This window comes from Vulpes lagopus, chromosome 7, assembly GCF_018345385.1.
Source record: "Vulpes lagopus strain Blue_001 chromosome 7, ASM1834538v1, whole genome shotgun sequence".
Classification (NCBI taxonomy): domain Eukaryota; kingdom Metazoa; phylum Chordata; class Mammalia; order Carnivora; family Canidae; genus Vulpes; species Vulpes lagopus.
The window spans coordinates 1,295,419-1,310,481 of NC_054830.1; the positions used below are offsets into that span (position 1 = coordinate 1,295,419).

General features: G+C 58.6%; 1 protein-coding gene across 9 annotated transcripts in view; it reads left to right on the forward strand.

The window, feature by feature from the left end:
• The window catches only part of DOT1L (DOT1 like histone lysine methyltransferase), a 67,313-nt gene that overhangs the window by 26,544 nt on the left and 25,706 nt on the right, over positions 1-15,063 (forward strand). For 8 of the 9 annotated variants that reach the window (XM_041763312.1, XM_041763310.1, XM_041763313.1 and 5 more), the window contains 5 exons: positions 2,357-2,420; positions 3,588-3,816; positions 6,274-6,368; positions 6,881-6,943; positions 13,594-13,649. In XM_041763312.1, the coding sequence (XP_041619246.1) occupies positions 2,357-2,420; positions 3,588-3,816; positions 6,274-6,368; positions 6,881-6,943; positions 13,594-13,649 (507 nt within the window). Of the gene's footprint in view, positions 1-2,356; positions 2,421-3,587; positions 3,817-6,272; positions 6,369-6,880; positions 6,944-13,593; positions 13,650-15,063 lie in introns of those variants that run through there. The other variant, XM_041763317.1, reaches the window with a different exon arrangement.

Here is a 15,063-nt window from a genome sequence, read left to right on the forward strand (position 1 = left end):
TAGGACCCGGCTCCCAGGTGGGGTGTTCACCTGGTCTCGCTTTTGTGTTTGAAGGGCTTCTTGGTCTGTTTGTCAGCCCCGATCCAGTCCCCTGGCCTCCTGCCTTGTTCCCCATTTAATCATGAGCCCAGCATTTGAGAAAGAAAACTATGCTCACTCCTCATCCAGAGTGTCACGTGGTGTGCGGGCCCGCACTGAGGACTGGAGTGAACCTCTCCCGCTTCCAGGGTGAGGGTGTACCCAGGCGCTGACCCTTGGACATTAGTCATTTGGCCAGGGAAACACACCTTCAGTAATGGGTTGACTGGTCTGTGCCTGGCCAGGAGCAGCCAGGGCTATTAAGGGTAGTTTTGCTACAAGTTATTTGAAGGGGGGTGTTTGAGGTTCTTCCGTTCTGTACTCAGATGGCTTAGGAAAGACTGGAAGTGGGCAGTGGGCAGCCAGTCTGGAGGCATCCATCTGAGAGCCTAGTGTGGCTGCGGGGTCAGGTTTGTGGTGGGGCATCCCCATTTCTCTCAGGCAACGTGGCGGCAGGGCCCGCCCACAGCGTCTGTGCATCTTCCAGGGGCAGGCCTCCTCTGGGGTGGGCTGAGGTCTGGGTGCTCACAGCTGTCCAGGGCGAGGGGAACCACGAGGAAATAGAATTTAAAAGTAGTGCCGTGGTTTTCCCCTGAAGGCTGCATGAGAAACCAGGGGTCACAGGTCTTGGATCTTTCATTTTACAAATTAGGAGGGTGAAGGAGTGTCACCCAGACACTGGACTCGGGGGTTGAGAGCATTGCGGGGGCTGTGGACTCCTGCGTCCTGGTTCCACCTGGCTTGGCGCTGAGCTGGGGAGGGGGCTAAACCGCCTGCAGCACCTGTGTCTGTCCTGTCCTGTGTCCTGATTTCACCACGTTACCCTGGGGGTTGCTTTGTCACTGTCCTTTGTGAGGACCCATCAGGCTTTGGTAGCGGCTGCTATTCCTGCTTGCTCTCCACTTCTCTCGCTTTTCCATCACGGCTGTCGTATGGGGGACTTGCTGTAGCAGAGCCAGCTTAGTTGAATCCTTCTACTTCTGTTGTAAAGGGAAGGTGCTCGTGAGCTCCTGGGGTGGATCTCATGAGGGTGGTTTTGCTACAGCGTCTGTGCATCCTTCTAGGTGCAGGCCTCCTCTGGGGGTGGGGGAGGGCGGGGGCGAGGCCTGGGTGCTCACAGCTGTCCAGGGTGAGGGGAACCACAAGGAGATAGAATTAAAAAGTAGTGCCATGGTTTTCCCCTGAAGGCTGCATGAGAAACCAGGGGTCACAGGTTGAAGGATGAAGGGGAAGCCGCCAGCAAAGATGCAGGAGACAGTGGGGCGGTGTGTCCCCAAGCCATTGTGTGGTCATTGCTTCCTGTGTCCCATGTGCATAGGGGCCTCTTCCAGGCTCCTGGCGTCCAGCTCAGGGAGGGAGCCTCCTTGCTGCTGTGTACGCATGTAGGTGTTACAGAAAGAGCCCCCTGAGTGACTCCCTCTCCAGTACAGCACAGACACTTGAAGCATGTGTCCCCACCACCCCCCGCCCCTGCACTCTCCCACATCAGGCAGGTCCCTCTCAGCGGGGCATCCCGGGCACTGTCACAGGCAGACCAGCATCCTTGGCCCCACCCCTTCCATGCCAGGAGCACCCAGAATGTCTGCAGATGTCCCCAGGCTTTGTACAGTGTCCTGGGTTAAGGGATTTCATTGAAAGTCATATCTAGAGTAAAAATGATAGGTTTGGGAGAGTCCGGTCTCACTGAAAAACTGCCAAGCAGGTTCTCATTAGGCATCTAATAACATGCTACTTACATCTTTGAAAGTGTTGGGAACTGTAGGGCAGGTGCTGGGCAGTGTCCTCTTCTGCCAGCCTGAGAGCAGGGGGCCCTTTCCTCTGCTGGGTGGCCCCCATGACCGTCCCGAGATGGGGGCCCCCTCCAGCCAGGGAAGGAAGACCCCCGTAAGGCCCATGCACACTGCCCTAGGGCAGTAGGCCCAGCCCACTGGGTGGGGAGTCAGGGCCGGCCTGGGTCCTGACTGCAGGGCTTCATGAAGGCTGTGCAGAGCCCCTTTTCTCACCTAACACCTGCTGGGTACACCGTTGACCCTGAGTTTGACCTGTGATCCATGGTCTCTGCAGGCTGCCCTGAGATACATGATCTGGCCACGTAGCCAGACTGCTTCAGCCCCAGACTCTTGGCTCAGCCTTGCTGTGCACGTGTGACCTCTTCCTTCTCACCAGGGGAGAGCTGGCTCTGCCTGTCCATGAGCCGTCCCCCCCCAAGAGCCCCGCCAGGCCCCTGTGGCTTGTTCTGAGCTCCATAGTGACCGGCACCTTTCCTTTGCCTTTTCAGCTTCGAAAGCATGCAGAGGCTCTGTGACAAATACAACCGTGCCATCGACAGCATCCACCAGCTGGTAGGTGGCCTCTGTCCTCCCCTCATGCCCCTCTGCTTGTTGGGGGCATGTGCTGGAGTGCTCAGCCCAGCTGCCCATCACGTTTCCTGGGTGGTTTTAACGACACGCCTCACAGACCCCTGCCAACAACCCCGGAGTGTGGGGGTTCACACTGTGGTGTGGGGCCGGGTACTGCTGACCACCAGTGGGAGGCACCTGGGGTGCTGCTGTTGGGAGCAGGCTGGGGGTGGGGTGCATTCTCAGCCCCTGTCCCCAGCATGCTGGGTGGGCATCCCCAGGGTCTCGAGTGCATATGTACCTTCACATCGGTGCCCCGTCCCCACAGGCTGAGACAGGTGGGTGCGGTCAGGGGCCTGCCCGGGGCTTCTCCTGTCCCTCAGCCAGTTGTGTTAGTGTTTTCTTGCCTTCCCTTTCGGACATTCTGATTATGGAGAGGCCTGGCGCTCTGTCCTCACCTCTCTCTCTGCCGTGCTGGGGTCTGGGGAGCCTTCGCTTGGCAAAGAACAGACAGCCAGGTTAGGCCCCACCCCAAAAGTGGTTCTAGTGAGTGTGTCACTCCTGTTCCCAAGGACGTTTCACTGTCTAGGCAGCATGGGCTCCTGGTGAGGGGGCGGTTCTCTGGCAGGAGCCTTGCTGTCAGGGGAGCTATGGCAGGGTGTTGGGCCGTGCAGCACCGAGGACCTGGCAGTCATCCCCATCACTGTTACTGATGAGAGGGGAGAGGGATGCTGAGTCAGACGAGCATGTCTGGGCCTCCTGTGCCAGAGACCGGGGTTCACAGAAGTTCTGGGTGTCAGCTGTGTGGGCCCCCACCCACTGTCTTGGTCCAGAGCCCTCCCCTTGGTTTTGTCCTGGGCAGAAGGTGGGGCCTGGGGCCTGGGGCTGACCTGGGCCGCTCAAAGTGGGCAGCCGCTACTAACCTGCACAGCGGAGGACTGGCCCTAGGCTGGGAGGGCCCTTGGGAGCCATCGGTGCTGCCGTCACAGGCTGTAGGTGGCCGAAGGACGGCTGCCGGGAGTCTAAAGGGGGCAGATTGAAAGGTTAGGGCACCAGGCCTCAGAGGCGCCCCAGGGCCGACTCCCTCCTCGGGCCTGTGTGAGCTGAACAGGGTGCGGGCCTGGGCCGTCACTTATGTGACATGTGCTGGTGTTTTGTCTAATGTCCTAGTGGAAGGGGACCACTCAGCCCATGAAACTGAACACTCGGCCGTCCAACGGGCTCCTGAGGCACATCCTGCAGCAGGTGTACAACCACTCGGTGACGGACCCCGAGAAGCTCAACAACTATGAGCCCTTCTCCCCGGAGGTGTACGGGGAGACCTCCTTTGACTTGGTCGCACAGATGATTGACGAGATCAAGATGACCGAGGATGACCTGTTTGTGGACCTGGGCAGTGGTGAGTGTGAGCAGACGTTCTGTAAGCACCGCCAGGCTACCGGGCCCCCGGAGATGGAAGGGACAGCTCAGTCACCACCCTGTGTCGCCCACAGCTCCTCACGGGGAGTCGCCCCTCTGTGCAGCAAGCCAGTGCTCTGTGCAGAGGAGAGGCCAGTTCCTCCTGCTCCCAAGGCCCCCCCCCCCCCCCCGTCTCTCACCCCTACTCATATTGTGGGACTTGTTCTAGGCTCAGAGGGGATGCCAGTGACCACCTCAGACCAGCCCCCCATGTTGCTGGGAGCCTTCGCCCCTCCTGCACACTCCCCGGCTCTCACCAGCCGCCCCCTCCTTTGTGTATGGGTGGTCCTCCGGCACCAGCATCTCCCGTCTCCTGAGGGCAGGGGCCTGGCCTCAGCCTAGCCTCACAGGTGTCCGCACGATCAACTATAAGCTTTACTGAACAAACACCTCGGCTTGGTTGATTCCCAGTGGGACGTGCCGAGCTGACAGGGCTGACATGGGAACCCTGTGCACAGCCCTCCCCTGGGGCAGCTCTGCCACCTGGATGTGACCTTGGTTGACACAGAGCCTTGTGCTGCAGATTCAAAGTCCCGTCTGAAACCGGCCCGGCCTCGGTGGTTGGAAAAGGGCCAGCACACCGGATGAGGACTTTTTTTTTTGGATGAGGACTTTTTTGATGTCATCATTAGTTTGAGCCTTTCTAATTTAATTTAAATTCACATTTTAATAAATGTGTATATTTCGGGGGTGCCTCGGTGGTTCAGTTGGTGGAGCGTTGGACTCTTGGTTTTGGCTCAGGGTCGTGAGATTGAGCCATGTGTCAGGCTCTGCACTTAGCAGAGAATCTGCTTGGGATTCTTTCTCTCTCTCTGAAAAAAAAAAAAAAAAATTCATGTGCTTCCAAAATCAGTTATCTAAAAGACCATGTAACTTACCTGTACTAAAAGATTTAGGGGCAGCCCAGGTGGCTCAGCGGTTTAGCGCTGCCTTCAGTCCAGGGCCTGATCTTGGAGACCCGGGATCGAGTCCCACATCGGGCTCCCTGCATGGGAACCTGTTCTCCCTCTGCCTCTGTCTCTGCCTCTCTCTCTCTCTGTGTGTGTCTCATGAATAAATAAGTAAATCTTAAAAAAAAAAAAAATTTAAGGAATCTTGAAAAGTACCCACCCAGCTTCTCGTACCCAGCTCTTAACACCCTCCACATCGCTGCCTGTGACCCTTACATCCTCTCACTATGGGCCTGGGCATTTACTCTGTGTTTCTAAATAGTGGGACTTTTCTCTTTTCTTTTCTTTTCTTTTTTTTTTTTTTTCCCACCCTCCCCCTTCTTCCCAAGAATAAATGCTTTAAAGCATCCCTGGTGCAGAAGAGAAGAGAGCGCACCTCCAGCCCCCACCCCCGAGAAAGAGCAAGCGCAAGAGCTTCTTTTCTTTTCTTTTCTTTTCTTTTCTTTTCTTTCTTTTCTTTTCTTTTCTTTTCTTTTCTTTCTTTTCTTTTCTTTTTTCTTTTCTTTTCTTTTCTTTTCTTTCTTTTCCTTTTCTCTTCTCTTTCTTCTCTTTCTTCTCTTCTCTTTCTTCTCTTTCCTTCCTCCCTCCCTCCCTCCCTCCCCCCCTTCTCACTTTATTTCTTAAGATATTTTTTTATTCATTTAAGTAATTTCTACCCCCAATGGGGGGCTTGAACTCACAATCCTGAAATTGAGAGTTTTGTACTCCAAGCAAGCCAGCCGAACACCCTGGTGTGCTTACTTTTATTGTTTGAGTATATTCTATTCAAAGTGTGAACTCAAAGGTTCCCGGAACGTATCTGAGAGGCACAACTGTGGAAGGAGCTTCTTGGTGCACATGGTGTCGCAGCAGTGCTGGAGCACCTGCAGACTGCCCCTCGTGACGCTGACAGCTGGGTGTATTGGTGTGTTGGGCCTGCTCGTTGGGCTGCCTAGTGATGCCACCAGATGACAGTGGTTTGGAGACCCTGTTTCTGTGTGCAGGGGGCTTCTCCCGCAACCTCCAATCCCGCATCAAACCCCAGTATTGACTGGTATGCTGAGCATTGACAGGTATTCTCAGGGTGATTTCAGATTTGGCCAGCCGTGCCGCACCGCGGTGGTTAACGCGGGAGCCTTCCAGAGGTGTTACTGAGTCTCGTGGAGCTGTGTCTGCACAGTTGATGCCACGTAGGTCTCGTAGACAGAGAGCAGGTTCCCACTGTAGGAGCCCTGGAGTGTTGTCTGCACGAGGCAGTGTAAGCCAGATGGCCCCATCCCCTGGAGGGGGCTCAGCTCACCAGCCTGTCCTCACTGACCTTAGGGAGTGCTTGGCACCTTCTTGGAGAGCCAGGAGCCTCTGTCCGTTGGCCCCCATGGCCAGCACCCGCCTGGCTGGGGCCTCGACTCCGCGTGGATGGTGCCTCTGTGTTAGGGGGTACGTCTGACAGTACCTCTCTCTCTCTGAAGGAGTGGGCCAGGTTGTGCTGCAGGTCGCCGCGGCCACCAACTGCAAACATCACTATGGTGTGGAGAAAGCTGACATCCCAGCCAAGTACGCGGAGGTGAGTGACTCTGGAGTGGGACACGTGTGTGCATGTGTGTGTGTCTGTTATTTTGAACCTTGTTTGCCATGACCCATGGGGCGTTGGGAGGGAAGACAGAATGAGGTGGGCGCTCCGGGGGCTGCTGGGTCTCCGCATGCACATCTGGGCCCCACTGCGTTTGCTGCCAACAAGGACTACAGCCTCGTCTCCCCCAGGCTGGGCCTGTCTCCTCCAGACGCACCGTGGTCAGCAGGCATCACCGCTCGGCCTGTCTGCCTGGGGTGGGGTCTGTGAGGTCTGTAGGGGGTAGATGCGTCTCCAGAAAGACCTCCAGAGCATGTGACCCACACTTCTGGTGGACTCTGCAGGTGCCACGGTGTGTCCCCCCCTGCGACCCCTAGACTTATCTGGGGCTTCTCAAAGGGCTTGTGTTGAGGGCTGGTAGGTGGGCAGCCCCAGCTTGTCCCAGGGTGGGGGCAGGAAGGGGCCGAGGGGAGGCGCTGACGGGCTGTCGGATCATTCCCTTGCAGACCATGGACCGAGAGTTCAGGAAGTGGATGAAATGGTATGGAAAAAAGCATGCAGAATACACAGTGAGTGCCATCGCTCCATGCCCCTGCGGCTAACGATCCAGCTCCATTTCCGTGCCTCCTCCTCCCCTGACCCGCCGTTCTTCTTTGCTCCTGGGGACGCCCTCCCTGCGTCCCTCCCTTCGCGGTGTGCACAGCCGAGCTGGGCGTGCAGTGCTGTTGGGGGAAGGCCCGCTCGGCATCAGCGATACCCTCTTCTCTTCCTGCCTCTTCCACCCTTTCTGGGCCTCCTGCGGGGGGCTACAGCTGCTCCTACCCCACGCTCTCTGACAACAGAGGTGGCACATGGCAGCGCCCCTCTCTCCCAGCCCTCAGCCGCACCAAGGCAATCGTGTGCAGCGTGTCTCCAGGCACCTGGTGGGTCTCAGGGAGCCCTCTTTCCATGTCGTGCATGCGTGTGTTGTGGCAGCAGGGCTGGGCAGTGGGATATGGACAAGGCGGCCTCTTCCTTGTCCGCTGGCCAGCTCAGTAGCATCTTCTTCTTGCCTTCCTGGCAGCATGCGACCTTGAGCGTCAGTCCCTCCTGGCCAGGCTCAGGTTTGGGGCAGCACACACCCCCAGCTCTCCTGGCTGCTGCTGCGCCTCAGCCTCCATTGCTCGGCCCAGCCTTGCGATGCCCATGTTCCTTGGCCGAACAGTGTTCCAGACCCCTGGCTTCCTGTCCAGGGCATCTGGGTCACGGCCTGAAACGTGTCTAGGCCCAAGCCTCATCCCTTCCTCTCTGTTGCTGTGGATACACTGCGGCCGTACAGCCTGCACCCACTTGGCCACTGCGGGGACACCCGGACAGAGTGTGTCCAGACCGGATCTTTAACTCATCCTTCTCTCCCCATCTCAGGTCATTACCTGCACATACCCAGAGCTCGAGGCCCAAACCACTGAGGTTCCACTTGGTTCCACGGCCAGCCCTGTTGCTCCTCCTTCCTGGAGATGTCTTACAAGCGTTCACCTCTTGTACTCTCCGTTGTCACCAGCCCAGAGCAAGCCATCGCGTGGGGCATTGACTGTTGAGCTGGAACCGATCGATGTTCCTTGTTGCGTTAGGGGACTAGAATAAAGCCTGTGATCACAGGCTGGGGGTCGGTTGGGGTGTGGGGAAAAAGGGAGAGGGCAGGTTTCCCCTTCTTCAGGACAGCCCTGATGGCTACTGCTTGCACAAATGTAGTGTTTGAAAGTCATCGCCAAGGCCGACGTCACCTGCACTTGCTCCCTGGTGTCTTCTGGGAGTCATACAGCTCTGTTTCGTGTGTGGGGCTGGGAGGCTGTAGGGTTGGCCCCTGGATCCTTCTCTCTGCATGTGGAGGCCTAGCTGTTTGTGCCCCGTGAGTGCAGCCCTGCCCTTGCCCTGCTGCCCAGCCTTTGCTCTCTGTTCACTCCCTCAGCAGCCCAAACTGCCTACCATGGCTCTGGAGCGAGTCTTCACTAGGGCAGCGTCCGCCCGTCCTCTGGCCTGGGTCTTCTCCTTCCACGTGGTGCTGGCTGCTCTGGGGCCTTCACCTCCCCAGATGAACTGTAGAGTCAGTTTGTGGGTATCCATCTCAGAGCACACAGGGATTGGGGTCGGGATGGCATTGAATCTGCACGTCCGCTTGGGAAGAACTGACCCCTGGACAGTATCTCATCTTCCTGCCGTTGGACGTGGCCTGCCTCACTTTGTAGTCTGTCACTGGTTTCGTTCATCTAAGTTTGGTGTTTTGTCTCCTGTAGGTCTTGTACGTGTTTTGCTGGATTTATACCTAAGTCTGTCAGTGTGTCTGTCTGTCTTGGTGCTTGTATAAATGATACTGTCTTTTTTATTTCAAATTGTGCTTGTCCGTTGCTGATGTACAGGAAAGCAGTTGGCTTCTGTACATTGCATGGTAACAGACGGTTAACACCTTTACCCCGTAACGTTGCTGTAATGGCTTATTAGATGAAGGTTGGTTTGTTTTTCTGGATTCTTTCAAAGTTTCTATATTGATCGTGTCATCTGTGCACAGAGGCAGTTTTACGTCTTCCTTCCCAATCTGCGTATGTTTTATTTTTCTTGTTTCACTGCATAGCCAGCGTAACAGCAGGTATGTACAGGGTGCTGCCAAAAAGCAGTGGTGAGGGGGGCGCCATGGCCTTGTTCCTGATCTTACCAGGAAAGCTTCCACTTTCTCACCACGGAGGTGATGTGAATTTGTAGGTATTTTGTGGGTGTTTTTTATCAGGTTGACACAACCCCTTCTTAATTTGTGAGAATCTTCATTACGAATGGGCATTGGACTTTGTTAAATGCTTTTTCTGAGTGTGTTGACACAATCCTGTCTGTGATCTTTCTTCAGCCTGTTGATGGGGCGAGCATTGGGTGTCCAGCCGGCCTTGCGTGCTGGGTCAGTCCCACCCAGTCGTGGTGCATGGTGGTTTTCACCTGTGTTGTTGAGACTGCGTCCGCGTCCACGAGAGATCCTGGCCCGTAGTCCGTCCTGTAACGTCCTTGGGTGTCTCTTTGCTTCTGTTCTGCTCTTCTGGGGCCAGGACTTGCATATCCAGACTGGGGCCCGGCTTCTCCTCTTTGTCTCCTGGAGCAGTTTCCTCTGGAATTCTCTGCCTTGCGTGAAAGGCGAGCGGTCCGGCCTTTGTGCTCTCCCGTGCCCCCACGTCTGAGGCTCCCTGGTGTCTGCTGTTCGGGCTGCGTGTGCAGGAAGCCCAGTTGGCCTCCATTTCCAGGGAGTTGCTTCCCACATTTTCCTGAGTCCATGACTTCCTGAAATGGAGGTTTCCCCATCTTAAACTACTTCTTGTTTCTGATGAGAAGGCCAAACAGCCACCAGCCCTCAGTGTAAAAGTTGTGCCACGTTTCTCAGAAACGGCCGTTGGTACTCCAGGCAGGGCTTCCAGGACTTTGTTCGTAGCTGGTTTTAGCTTCAGGCATGCTCCTCACAGCTGGGGCAAGGGGCCGGGGTAAGGCCTGGGAGGGCCACCTCTCCTTTCGCCGTCCTCCTTCCTTCTCTTGTCTCCGTCTGGGGTGAGTGGCACATCAGGGCCTCGTGGTGTGGTGGTCAGCACATGGGCCTCCCCATGTGGAAACCATCTCATCCCTTAGGTCTCGTGTGGTGTAGATTGTTCGCTAGCCCTGCCGTGGCCCGTGTGAGGTGGCTGGGAATAGAATTTGGCTCGAAGGACACTTGGGCACGACCTTGGCAGTGGGTGTGTGGAAAAAGCTGGCCACAGGGCAGGCAACCGCCGTGCCTTTGCTGCTCCGTTGCCTGTTTCCAGAGGGCGTCCTGTCTCGAGCAGCCTGGCTCCGGGGGGCGTGGGGAGCATGTGCTGACTGCTGAATACCCAAATTTGGCGGGAACTTATGTCTTAGGTCTTGTGAGGCCTTCCCCCAGCTTTCTGTGGCTTTGACCAGGCGTCCCCGTTGGCGGACAGAGTCCTGCTCCTGTTACTTAAGAATCTAAGAGGAAACAGAGCCAAGAGGAGTCTAAAAATAGCCCTGTGTGTGCTTCCAGGCCTAGAGCCTGCTGCTGCAGGCCAAGGGTTCCCGTGTGGCCGCCGCCTCCTCTGTCCCCCCCCCGCCCCCCGCTCCCCCTGCCTTTGCAGAGGCGCCGCCCAGCCAGGGTCCCCTGCCAGCCTCGGCCTCCACCTCCCCGTCCTGCAGCGCAGCGGCGCCTGGGCGCCAGGCCCTTCTTGCCCGCGCACAGGCCGCCTCCTGTCACAGCCCCCATTCCCTCCTTCTACATGGCTTCTGCCTGCAGGCCTGTGTCACCTCAGGGTGCTGCCTCTACCTGAGAGACTCTGTCCAGCTCCCTGCCCAGGCTGGCATCCAGTCCCCCGGAGCCCCGTAACATGGTAACCATGCTGTTGACAATGAGCCCCATATGCTGCGGCGCCTGGCAGTGGGCCTGGTATACAGCAGGTTTCGTGCATTGAGAGTCTGTTACCTTGGGCAGCTGTGGCCTCAAGGAGGTGCCACATGGGGATGGTGCTAGGGTGTCTGTGGACTGCTCTGTGCTGAGGCACTTCCTGTACTCATGGTCTGGTGACTCTCTATCCTGGGCTGTGGGGGGGCCTCCCTCTAGGCACTTGCCACCCCTCCAGGTTTGGCCACGTCAAGATAGCATCTGTGTGGCCCTCGGGGTGCCTAGGCCATGTCATCTGGGGCCCCATGCATCTCAGAAGCGCTGGCCCACCTCCCCTCTGGTCTCAGTTGGAGTTGGATCTCTGGGAGGCGGGTGCTGCCAAGAGACAGGGTCTGGTGGTTCGACTGAGCTTCCCTGCATCTGTGGACTTGCAGCAGCTCCTGGCACGTTAGCTGAGTAGCAGGGCTGCCCATGGGTGGCTCTTGCCTCCCTGATTTTGGGTGGGGCTGACCTCAGTCTCTTTATTCTTGGAAGCTGTGCTCTTTTCCCGACCAGAGAGTGTGTGTGTTCCATGCAGGCATGGACACAGCTTCCAGGACCCTGTTGTGGGACTGCGGTGGCTGGGGTGTGTGGCTGCACACACTCCCACACTCCACCTATGTCCCGCCCTAGCCCTGCCTGTTGGCCCAGGGCCTCGAGTGGACCAGTGGTGCCTGTGGAACAGGAGGTGGGGGACTGAAGCCCTCTGCACCTGTGTGTGCCAGAGCCCTCTCCTACTTGGAGGGCCCAGTGGTGCTGGGGCCAGGCCACGGGGTCCCTGGGCAGGGGCACAGGAAGGCCACACACTTCTCTCTGGCCACTGTTAACTCGGGTGCCCCAGCCAGCCAGTCCCTCCTGGAGGATCACGGGCAGCCGATGCCCGGAGCAGAACTGCAGCGGGACATGGCGGGCAGCGCCTAGGACAGGGCTGTTCTCTTGCCTTGGCCCAGCAGTGCTGCCGTGGCCTGACAGTACGGCCTAGAGGGGGGCCCCCAGGAAAGGGGAGCCATGTGGACAAGTGCCTGAAGGCCCCGAGTCAGGCCCCAGGACTGGCCACAGGTGCGGGATGTGCCGGGGGCCCAGGGCTCAACACACACTCAGCCCCGTGGCCCTGCCTTACACAGAGAGGATGTGAAGCACATGAGCTCAGGGCGGAGGCCTGGGGGGCGGGGCGGGGACACCAGGCTCGAGCTCCCAGGGTCCTCCCCCAGGTGACCCACAGGACACGCTCAGTTTCCCCAACACGAGCCATGAGTATGTGCGCGAGGTATGGTCTCGGGGCTGGCAGAGACCTGGCGCCCAGCTTCTCCGTGGGAGTCAGTCTCGTGGGGCCCTCTGCCCGGCTCGGCCGGGACCCCAGGCTCAGGAGGGCAGCAGGTGCTCAGCACGAACCCCGTGTCTGCACAGACGGCTCAGCCTGCGAGAGTCTCGGGCCCGCCGTGCCAGCACTCTCTTGCACAGCATCAGTAAAATTAAAATTGGATTTGAGTCCCTCCTGAGGCCTAGCAGGGCTGTCTTGGGGAGAGTGGCAGGTTCAGAAAGCTCCACAAGTGGGGAGAGTGTTTAGGGATAACGACAGCTAGGGTGTGGGCAGCACCCCCGGTGCCTGAGCGCGTTCAGGTGGGCTGCGCCCTCCCCCGATGCCCCTGCAGCCTAGGTGGGATCTGTGCATGGGCTGGAGGGCGTAGGATTGGCAGCTGCTTCTGCCCTGGCGCACAGCCTCTGCACTGGGGCGCAGTGCTCATAGGCCCATCTCTGCTCGGTCTTTCTTCGGCCCCTTTCTGAGTGACAGCAGGTCCTCTGCCCCAGTGGGTGCCTGCTGTCTTCGTGAGGAGAGTGGGTCTTCCTGGTCACCCGGCCCCCTCCCCCCAGCCCTCCCTAACCCTCTCTCTGTCTGTGGATGAGCCCGTCCTGGACGTGTCACACCCCATGGGGCCTCCTGTGCTTCCCTCCCTGAGCTTCGTGGGCTGGGGGTCTGTCCCCGGGGTGGTGTGTGGGGGCCTCACTCCTGCTTGACGCTGGGGGGCGTGCCTGTGCATAGTGGACACGCTGATGGAAGTTTTGGGTTGTTTCCATTGTTTGGCTCTTCTGAATTGTGCTGCCAGGACCGGGCGTGCACAGGTTTGTGGGGATGTGTACTCTTGCTTTTCTCTGGCGTATGCTGAGCATTTTTAAAGAATAATAAAATTAGACTTCAACTTTTTGGTTCACTGAGTGCCACAGCTCTGGACACCTTGGTCAGTAAGAACTGGGTGCTCCGGGCGTCACGGTGCTGGTGTGCTGGGATGCACGGCGTGGAGAGCAGGCGTTGAAGAGCGAGCGAGCCCCCAGGAGGCTGGTGCTGCGGGGGGTCAGAGAACAAGCCTTGGCCTCACCGTGTGCAGTGCCGGGGCGCCCGGGACGGTGCTCTGTGGCCTGGGCACCTCCCGAATCAAGACAGCTCCTCTGTGTGCTGCCCTGGCCTGCCAGCCCGCCTCTGTCCGGCCTACAGCTGGCTGAGAACCATGCGTGGCTGTGCCCCGAGCTCGCCCCCACCTGGCTCTGTATGACTCTGCAGCGCATCCTCTGGCGTGGCTGGAACCTCCCTTCCCGCTCGGGGTCGCTGCGCAGTGACTGCCATGAGTGGGGCCCTCACCCCGGAGCCGCCGCCACCTTGGTCGTATGTCCTCCCCACCTCAGTGACTGCGCTCATTTCATCTTCTCTCCGCGGGCAGGTGGGTGGGCAGGGTGCGAGGCCAGGCGAGGCCTCCTGAGTCAGCCTCCCTCCTGTTCTCTTCCTTTCAGCTGGAAAGAGGCGACTTCCTCTCAGAAGAGTGGAGAGAGCGGATTGCCAACACAAGGTAGGGCTTGGCCGGGCAGGCGCCCCCAGGGAGGGTGCGAGGCCGCGGGGTGCACTGCGGTTCACACAGGAGAGGAGGCTGGTGGAGGCTGGCGGGGTCCTTGTCTCCCTGTCCCTCGCCTGCAGCAGAGCAGGTGGTCCGGGGGTTGGTCCCAGGGCCCCAGGGCAGGGCCAGGTGTGGCTCGAGGCTCACACGTGCCAGTCCCCCGGCTGCCCGTCTGGGAGGGCGCTTCCCTGCTATCTGGGCCTTGTGCTCAGCGTGAGGGTTCTTGCTGTGTCTGTGCCTCTCCCGGCGGGGTGCAGGGGCAGGGCTCTTTCTCTGCACCCGGCGGTAGAGTGGTGTCCTGTCCCGTGCATCTGGGGTGCTGCGGCGCTGCCCACGCCTTCCTACGGACCTGCTGTGGGCCTGAAGCTGGTCTGCAGCCCTTCCCCTGGCCTTGGGCTGGGGGTGCCGCAATGAGGCCATGGGCTGGCACATCAGCTGAGATGCTGGAAGCCCGGGGACCCGAGAGGTGTTGCACGCCCCAGAGCCATTTTCCTGGGCAGAAGTCTGCTTTGCCAACGGTGGCCCACTGTTTTGGGGGCATCTTGCCATCTGGCCTCTCCCTGTCTGTCCTTCAGGTGTGCTTACTTACCTCCTGCTGCCCCGTAGTTCCCACCTGTCTACTGACAGGGAGAGCTGTGCGCTATTCTTTCCAGAGCATCTTCCTTTGTGGCTCTCCCATGAGAAGTCTTCATCTGAATTGGGTCCAGTTTGCTCTCCCTTGCTCACCATGTCTTCCTCTTTTTCCCGAGAGTCTCCTGCTAACCCCGTGGGCATTCCCTGTCAGTGGGGAGGAACCCCCACCCTCATTGGCCAGCAGCATCCAGGCCGAGGTGTCACATCTGTGGTCACCCTGGCAACATGAGAGCTCAAGGAACATGCACTGTCCCCCAGGCCCCTTTTCGTGCAGGCAGAGTGGAAACAGGTCTTGGTAACTGGAGAGCGTCCTCCTGACGTCCCCCTGGGTGCTCTGCTTCCTAGCAGGGGTGTCCTTTCTCTTCCCCTACCAGCCCTTCTTGCTGGGGACATTTGTCTCTGTTGCTGGTTTCTCGTGAATGAGATGTGCGGGGGCAGCTGCCTCTGGAGCACCCTTCTTCCATCAGAGCCTTCCTTGGGGCCTTGGCTGGCACACGCCCTGTCATGGCCTCTGCCGTCTTCAGCCTTTGGTGTCCAGCCTTCCCAGGCTCCGTCCCTGAGTAGGTGCTGGGACAGGCCAGCCTCACTCCCTGTCGGAGCGTGTCCCAGCCTAGAGTCCCCTGTCCTTGTCTTTGCTGCGCGGTGGCGCAGGTAGAGCGCACTGGGCTTGATCCACGTCTTCAGCATTTATTCCCCGCCGCTCTGCCCGCTGCCATCCGGTGTCTGCTCCAGCTCT